The sequence below is a fragment of the Carassius auratus genome, chromosome 39 (genome assembly GCF_003368295.1).
Source record: "Carassius auratus strain Wakin chromosome 39, ASM336829v1, whole genome shotgun sequence".
Lineage (NCBI taxonomy): Eukaryota > Metazoa > Chordata > Actinopteri > Cypriniformes > Cyprinidae > Carassius > Carassius auratus.
In genome coordinates this window covers 9,378,118-9,387,817 of record NC_039281.1, presented here as the reverse complement: position 1 = coordinate 9,387,817, position 9,700 = coordinate 9,378,118, and the positions used below count along the sequence as shown (strand labels likewise).

The following is a 9,700-nucleotide window of genomic DNA, read 5'->3' as shown; positions in this document are numbered from 1 at the left end:
AGGAGACAACTAAAACTTATAACATATCAATTAATATCTCTGAATGAATAGAGAGAGCGAGTATGATGCCTTAAAAGTATCTATATTATTTACACCAGTGCATCAATTAACACAAACCTCCATTAGAGTGAAGTATATTTACAGTATATATATATGGAAAAAAATGGAAAATAAACACAACAAGCCAAAAAACATGAACGATTATGTAGTTATATATACATTATAAAACATCCCCCTCATGTAAGTCTACATACAGTATATTCTCTATAGGTCTATTAATCTTCATTTACACACGTGTGTGAGAGAGAGACTCCTGTAATGAAGACGGGTCACAGCCTTCTAATGAAGAAAAGCGGATCTGTTATCAGAAAGACTGATATAACTGATGTGCTCATTGAGAGGCAAAAGTCTGCATTATTAATACTCAGATTATCTTACACACACACACACACACACACACACAGAGGCTCCAGCATGATGCATAATACATCACAATCTGTCTGACTCAAAAACAAAACGACTGTAGTAAGTAGTTAAAAAAATTATAAGATCTTAGTATTGTAAATGAATATGTCAAATAGTCCAACTGAATATGACGTCTGTGCTCTCTCAGGTCAAGGTGCTTTCCCGATGATGAGGATGCTCATGAGGAAGACCATGATGAAAAATATCCACATGAAGATTCGGTCCATGACCTTGGCCACCTTCTTCCATTCGGCCACTTTCAGGCACGTGGCCTTTTGCTCGCGGAAGCAGCTTGCGATGTATTCCACGTTCCGGACCAGCTTCGGGTCGCAGCCGAGGGTTCCGCTGTTGCCACGGCAACCGCAGTAAACGCAGGGGTCAAAGGTCAGCGTGAAGGCGGCTGGTTTGTCGTCGTCGGGACAGCAGGTGGGCGGAGCTCCTTTCGCTTTATCTTTGGGATGGAGCTGCTTCTTCTGCTTCTGACTGTGGAAGGACTCGGATTCCTCCATCTGTCCGAACGGACACGCGCAGCTCTCGCCGACCTCATAGACGAAGAAGATCTTGGACATGTAGTCGATGATGAGGACTTTGGCCCAGTTCGGCACCGGTTTGGCCTCGGCTCCACAGAAATGAATGTTCATGATGAAGATGGTTAAAGCAGTGGATGCTGTGACCATAGTCATCGTCGCTATGTAGTATTTACCTGACAGAGACAGACGTCAATGTTTTGTTTTTTGCTATATTTTGTCAGTGTTTAGAGTAGAAAACTAGAAAATTAAATCAAAATTCAAATTTATATTTAATTAAGAAATTAATGTATTAAATATGATTAAATATATTAACTAAATACAGATTTTTTTTATACACTACGGTTCAAACGTTTGGGGAAAGTAAGATTTTTCATGTATTTAAAAGAAGTCTCTTCTGCTTACTAAGGCTAAAATAAAATTGTGAAATATTATTACAATTCAAAACAGATGTTTTATATGTAAATGTCTGTTCAAATGTAATTTATTTCTGTGATCAAAGCTTTATATGTGATATAAAGCCCAGAGTTCCGCTCCTTGATTCTGATTGGCTGAGCCAGTTCAAAGCTGTTCTAAATAATGCTACAATGTAACAAACGCCTTTGTTTATATTTGTCTGTTGCTTGGCAACAAATTTGTTGCAACCACAACTGATTCTGAGAAGCTTCATTGTTTACACTGTTTTTATTAATATCATTACACTTTATTTGCTCTGTTTTATTTTGTGGAACCTTAATACGTGTATGGAATAAGTGTTTTATAAAATCAATAATCCCCGTGAAGCCAGTGAATTTACAGTTTACAAGTTTTTACAAGAATTTACAAGTTTACAGTGAATTTATAAAAGCTAAGAAGGTTTAAGTCATTCCGCTTTGAGTAGTATCTAACAACGCCCCTTAGTTATTATAAATTCTTCTTGGGGCTTATTGCTTTATTTCCAGCATCATTCCTCCAGTCTGCAGTGTCACATGATCTTCAGAAATAATTCTAATATTATGATTTACTGCTCGAGAAACATTTCTGATTATTATCAATGTTGAAAACAATCGTGCTGCACAATATTTCTGTAGAAACTGTCATGCATTTTATTTTTCAGGATTCACAGATTAATAGAAAAATCAAAAGAGAAGCATTAATTTGAAACAGAAATCTTTTGTGACATAATAAATGTCTTTACCGTCACTTTCGATCAGTTGAATGCAGCCTTGATGAATAAAAGTGTACATTTCGTAAAAGCATTACATTAAGTCTTACCCCCAAACTTTTGAATGGAAATGAATGTGGCATTTAAATTCTTCTTCGTGACATCACACACTAGTTGAGAGACTCACCGATCAGAGGAACGCTCTCGGAGGGAGGCATGCTCTCCGCGACCATCATCTGGAAGACGGTGAGCGCCAGCAGGACCGTGACGCCCAGCGAGACCTTCTCTCCCGAGTCGGCAGGGAGGTAGAAGCCCAGAGGAGCGAGGAAGGAGATGAGGAAGCAGGGCAGCAGCAGGTTAAAGATGTAGAAGGAGCTGCGTCTCTGCAGCAGGAGCGTGTAGGTGATGTCGGGATACGGATCCGAGCAGCAGCCGTACATGATCACGTTCTTAGTGGCCGGCATTCCGTGACATTCCCACTCTACGTTCTCCACGAAGTCCGACAGGTCGCCACTGTCCATCCCCATGGTGATGTCCACCTGCAGGAGACAAATGGACATGTTAGAAAACAGAGAGTCTTGACTATTTCTGATGAACTTGTTCCTGAAATGCAATGTCAGCCTTCATTTCTAATTGGGTGATTCCTGGCCAGCCAACTGGTCTAGACCATATCTTCTGAACACTCGGTGGCACTGTCTTCAAACTTTTCAGGCTCCTTCAGGACACAAAGACAATGACTTCCACCAAATCTTGTGCCAATACATCAACGTGTTAAATCCTTAAAGGAACAGTTCACCTAAATCTGAAAATCTCACTCTAAGGCAATCCAGGATCAGGATGAGTTTTTTTCTTCGTCAGATTTCTAGAAATGTAGCATTGCATCAGTGTCTCATCAATGGATGCTCTGCAGTGAATGGGTGCCGTCAGAATGAGAGTCTGATAAAAACATCACAATAATCCACAGCACTCCAGTCCACCAGTTAACATCTGGAGAAGACAAAAGCTGAAACAAATCCAGCATTAAGATACTTTCTTACTGAAATAGAAGTCCGTAATCCATAATAACACTTCCTCCAGTGAAAAAGTGCATCTGCTGTTGTCTCTCACATCAGAATCCAGACACATATTTGTTTAGAGCTGTTATAACGGTGCTTTATCCATGCAGGTTTCTCTCCTGATTCAGACTAGAACACTTTTTCATTTTTTCCATCTGAAAAAGGTCTTATTGATATTACCTCAGAAGCAGGGGCAGATCTAGAAAAATATTGATGGGGTGGTGAGAAGGGAACAGGAGTTTTTGAGGGGTGGCAACAAATGGCAGACGTGTATATACTGAATTTAGTCACAGTTATCACAGTTTGATGATAAATATATGTGGACACTACAAAAGGACACAGGCTATCATTTACAAACTTAATCTCATGCAATCAATGTCTTGAATTTGAAACAGTTCATATAAGGAATAAGTGACCATACCCCATAAGCACCACACACTCACTAATGCATACAGTGTGCATCCACATGTCATTAAGAGCATTATAAAAGATTCAGTGTTATCAATATGTCAATTTATTATAAGAAACACAAGATTTTAACAGCCATTTCCACCTGGGGAGACTCAACTGATTTTCTACTGTTTAGTGTTAATCATCATCTAACTCAACCAGTCAAGAGCTAGATTTAGCCTTAGATGTTATATGAATATGGTCCCTGAAGCATAGCTTTTATTAGCTGACAATAATAATAAATAAATACACATTATAGGCACAAATACAAATGTACTTTTAGAAATTGATCTTGAAAAATATGGTGTTATTGTTTTGGCAAGTTTAAATTCAAACTTCTATGAAAACTTGTGTGATATTCCTTTAAAATAATGTTTTAGTATATCTTTTAAGTATATTTTACTAAGCAATTTCTTACATAATTTCTTTGAGTTAGACCAAACTTTTATTTTGGTGGGTTGTAACCAGAGATTCTGTGTTTTGTAATGAACTATTATTATTAGCTAATAGGAAGTATAGCATATCAAGTATGCTAATACTTGAAGTATAGCATACTGTACTGTGCAATAGTACTATATTTCTGTTTGAATTTCTTCAAGTTATACCGGAATTTTATTTTGACAGGTTTTCGTAAAGACATTGCCGTTTCTGTCTGTGTATACGATAGTTTTATCAAATGAAATGGTGAAATCCTCTCATGGCGCGCTGACGTGCACATGTAGCCTACATCATGTGACAATATAGTGAAGAGCTGAAAACACCACGCGTGCTTCAGTGTGTGTGTGTGTGTGTGTGTGTGTGTAGTAGAGCACACATTCCCAGAGACATGTATAACAACACTTCAGGGCCAATGCTGGCCAAATGTGTGCCCTAAGCAGTGTATTGTTGTGCCCCCCTTCCTCAAATATGATGATGAAAAAAAAACACCTACTATGGGAGTGAAAAAAGAACTTTAATCAAATAAAAAACTAAATGAATAAATTGTATTATTTACAAATCACAATTGTAGCTCTCGACATATACCCTTTGGCTATAACTTTATTATGACTCATAGTCTCAAGCATTAAGAAATCATGCAAAAGGAAACTAAGCAGTTTTACTATGATAAAACCATGGTTTATTTTTGTAAGGGTTGTGATATGCACGTTTTTTGTTGAAGAAATTAAAAATCTGTGTCATCTATAGCAAAAAAGTGGCCAAAACTGAAAGATTAAGTGAATATGAATTAAATGTTTGGTCAGTCGCCTAAACAAGGATTTTATCGTCCTGCAAGTGTAACAGCATCAATCACATGGCATTTGTAATAACATGTACATAAATTGTTTATTTTGTATTTGCCTACATTATGTATTGTAACAGTGTTATTATTAACCAATCATTATTGCCTAATTTTTTTATATAATGCATTTTAAGCCATTTTAAAGGTTATTGATGGCTTAGGTCTGTTTTTATAGCAACAACAACAACAAAATATTACAGTATATTAATACTTTGTAAATTATTAGAGTTTGGGGATCGCAAATCATTTGAATCAGTTTGGGAGTTCAAAGCGGATTCGCGAATCATTTGAGTCAGTTTGGGGATCGAGAATCATTTGAGTCAGTTCGGGAGTTCAAAGCGGGTTCACGAATCATTTGAGTCAGTTTGGGGATCGCGAATCATTTGAATCAGTTCGCGAGTTCGTAGCGGGATCGCAAATCATTTGAGTCAGTTTGGGAGTTCGGAGCGGATTCGCGAATCATTTGAATCAGTTCCGGAGTTCGTAGCGGATTCGCGAATCATTTGAGTCAGTTCGGGAGTTCGTAGCGGGTTCGCGAATCATTTGAATCAGTTCGGGAGTTCAAAGCGGGTTCGCGAATCATTTGAATCAGTTCCGGAGTTCGTAGCGGGTTCGCGAATCATTTGAGTCAGTTCGGAAGTTCGTAGCGGGTTCGCGAATCATTTGAATCAGTTCGGGAGTTCAAAGCGGGTTCGCGAATCATTTGAATCAGTTCCGGAGTTCGTAGCGGGTTCGCGAATCATTTGAGTCACTTTGGGGATCGCAAATCATTTGAATCAGTTCGGGAGTTCGGAGCGGGTTCGCGAATCATTTGAATCAGTTCCGGAGTTCGTAGCGGGTTCGCGAATCATTTGAGTCACTTTGGGGATCGCAAATCATTTGAAACAGTTCGGGAGTTCGGAGCGGGATCATGAATCACGAAAGATTTGCGCTCGTAAATATTCAAATTGGCCATAACCTTTAATTCGTTGCTGCCAACTGCGGTGGCAGCAGGTGTGGCAAGGCTTTCTTTTTAGGGTGGCATTTGCATTGCAAATACCACCCCGTTAGATCCGCCCCTGCTCAGAAGTTCAAGAAAAACACTAGAAAACTTCAAGTGATGCAATGCCACACTTCTCCAAATCTGATGAAGAAACAAACTCATCTGAATCTTGGATGGCCTGAGGGTGAACACATTTCCATTTCTGGTCTAGTCTAGTAGTCTAGTTTTTCTGAGATAAGACTTCTAACCAAAATATGATCTAAAAATGTTTTCCAAATATTACATTTAAGCTGCAGAAACTTTAAAATGTCCAGTATTTACATTATTTTTTGTGTGTATTTTATTTCAACATTATTTAAAGGTTATAATCATATAACAGAAAAAAAAAACTTTTTCAACTCTTTGTTGATAGGCATATTTAATAGTTTTGTTGTTAAATATGTATAAAATACGGCCTTTTAAGAAATAGTCTACCTAAAATGAAAACAATGTCATAATTTACACAGCCTTCTGTTTGTCTTAGTATTTGTTTTGTTGTAACTAATATGTAATGAATGTTTTTTTGCTCATTGTTGAAGAGATATGGTGTGTATACCTGGTTTCCATTGTAGGTCCACGAGCCGAAGGTCAGGTTGCACTGCTGGCTGTCGAAAGGAAAGTAGGAAACATCCACAACACACGAGCTCTTAGTGATGGCCGGAGCGTCCCACGTGATCTCACCGTTATACCGCAGAACCACGTTAGTGTCCACCGGCCCGGAGAAGTCATCATCCGCCCTGACAGACAGAGAACACAGAGAGTCACTGCTCATTCCTCCCTGGAGCTGTGGAGAGACGTCAGAAGAAGAAGATCAGGTGTGTGTGTGTGTGTGTGTGTGTGTGTGAACGTACGGGCGTACTTGTTATACAGCACCAGATCCGGCCTCCACACGAGGCTGCTGGGAATCCGGATCACCTCCAGACCATCGTACTCCTCTTTACTCCACTTCAGATGGGCGTCGTGCCACGTCTGTCTGATCCACAGATACGCGATTAACACCTGGTTCCTCTCGTCCTACACGCACACACACACACACACACACTTATTATTGGGCACACAAACAGGTCAGAATTTACTTTCACTTTCTCATTCTTGAATTTATCGGTTTATGTGACAGTGACAGAAATGTGTGTGTGCGTATAATACATGTGTGTGTTTCACTGAGTTAGCAGTAGAAGACCAGTCATGACATCATCCGTGTGATATATCCATGTCTCTCTCTCTCACTCTCTCTTTCTGTCTCCGTGTCTCTTGTCGGCATCTAATATCAACAGCAGTCTGTGTCTCTGCTCAACTGTCCTTTAGTAACATCATATAAGGCTACTGACATAGTGTGTGTGTGTGTGTGTGTGTGTGTGTGCATGAACTGACCATGTCTTTGATCTGAGACAGCGTGACCTGCAGTGTGACGTTGAGAGATTTGTCCGTGTCATCCACCGGTCGCAGAGCACTGGAATAATTCTCCATCAGATCATTCAAGAGCTTGTGTGCGAATCGACCCTGAGAACAATGAGCCACTGAACACACACACACACACACACACACACACACACACACACACATTAGAAATTCCTCCAGATGATCAACACAAGATGTTCTTTTACCATTTAATAAACATTTTATATATATAGCATTAAAAAATATTTATTATTTTTATTATTTATTTTGCCCTATATTTCATTCCAATAAAATTGTCACATTTGAGAAAAAAAGTTTTTCATACGTGAACATATAGTACATTTTAATACAATTCAGCAACAACATGCTTTATAATGTTCCAAAAAATACAAAATTGCATATAATATTAATATATGAATACATATAACAATGATATACAAAATTAAACATTAGCATTATGAATCTCTATTCCATCCACTATTGCATTGAGCCTAAACTGTAATATTGAAAATTAATTTTCTTGTCCCCGAAATACATTTTGAAATAGATTTTGTTTTTAAATTAAATATATGTTCCATTTCAAAACTATATTTCATTGAGCTTCACTGTATTTAGAATAGATGTGAGGTTCAATAACAAACGTTCTTCCAGTAACATTAACAGAACTTCCATTTAAAGTTATTTGATCTTTAATAATCTTCTCAAAATGTTATCACAAAACATTATAGTTGGAGGTTTGTCTAATGTTCTTTTAAATGTTACTATTTTTACAGAACGTTCAGAAAATATTCAAAAGTAGCATCCCCATACAGATGATTAAATGGAATGTTCATTTAACGTTCATTAAAAAAATTCGAACGTTCAGAAAACGTTTAGAGAACGTTCTTAGAACGTATTTTCATTATTTCGTAATAACCTATTATTTAATTATCTACTACATTGGTTACAACCATTACAACCATAACCGAGCCAGTTTGGAATTAATATTAATGTATAATCTGGTAAGAATATATAAATATGAATGTCAATGTTTCACCTCCAACCAGCAATAACGCAGAGAAGAAGAGCGTCTCCATCCAGAGCAGCGTCCTCTCCATCACCCCAGGACAGCGAGGATCTTCATCCAGCGCACCGATAATCCCGCTCGGTTCTGGCCCGTTACGCGCAGGCGTCCCGGACACTGGAGCTCCGGGTGTCGCGTTGCGCGCCGAGTAACTGGACGCGCCGCTATTGAGCTGTCAATCATGCGCGCAACAGGTGGGCGCGCGGACAGGTAACGGAGCTGATGCGGGGATGGAGACGGAAATGACACCTTTATCATTGCATAGTGTCCTGAAGTGACACGGGAGCGACATGCAATCTGGGTCATTAGTCTCGTGCGGTTTTGGCACCGGGTTGAGTTATAGATGTGAAAAGCGCGCGTTAGTCCCGCCGTGAGATCTGGATGCGGGTCACACGATCAGGAGACGGAGTTTACCGTCCTTTCAGCACCAAGATACGCATCGAGCCAACAGAAACACGACAAAACGGAGGAAACCCGAGAGACCTGATCGGTCTGGACTGAAACCAGAAGACAGGAGCAGCACAAACACATCAGCACCCTGCCATCTGTCAAAAGAGACTGTGTACTGCCGAGGGATGCCAATCAATATACACATACATGTCCAAACATATTATCACTGTGATACCGTGTCTGAAAATATCACAGGACATTGAAATTGGCTGCTAATAATACTTTAACTGTAAAACTGACACAAAAAAGACTAATTTTAATGCTAGAGAGAGAGAGATTAATTTTAATGATTAACACAAACACATCAATATTGGTTTTGGTCAAATTTGATAATACATTTCAAAACACACACACAAAAAAAACATTTTTTACATTACTGAAAAAAGTAATTTAAATGGTAAAAGACTAAAAATGCTAAATAAATAATAATAATAATAATAATAATAATAATAATAATAATAATAATAATAATAATAATAAAGTTCATTAGTTACCTGCAATGTATATATTTTTGAAAATTACTTGGCATTTCTGAGTGAAAACTTTAAAAATCTTTTTTAACTGTATGGTAATAAAACTATTCATATATAATATTTTAACCATTATATTAGTTAATATACATTATATATTTGTACTGTAAATTTCAGCCCTCCATTAAAAAAAAAAAATGAATTTAACAGATTATTTTGTTAACACTTTAGAATAAGGTTCCATTAGTGAACTAACATTGACAAAGATTAATAAATACTGTAATAAATGTATTGTTCGTGTTAATTAACACATTAACATTAACTAATGGAACCTTATTCTACAGTGTTACTGATTCTTTCATTTATTGGTTACTTTAA

At 37.9% G+C, this 9,700-nt stretch overlaps 1 protein-coding gene across 1 annotated transcript; it reads right to left on the bottom strand.

Moving 5' to 3' along the window:
- Positions 1-506: 506 nt before the first annotated feature.
- Positions 507-9,066, bottom strand: LOC113058111 (neuronal acetylcholine receptor subunit alpha-9-II). The gene is made up of 6 exons (XM_026225803.1): positions 8,376-9,066; positions 7,313-7,458; positions 6,801-6,955; positions 6,498-6,678; positions 2,324-2,675; positions 507-1,168 (listed from the first exon to the last, which is right to left on the bottom strand). Exons 1-6 carry the CDS (start codon positions 8,434-8,436, stop codon positions 615-617), a joined length of 1,449 nt encoding a protein of 482 aa, XP_026081588.1. The 5' UTR covers positions 8,437-9,066; the 3' UTR covers positions 507-614.
- Between the last annotated feature and the right edge of the window lie 634 nt (positions 9,067-9,700).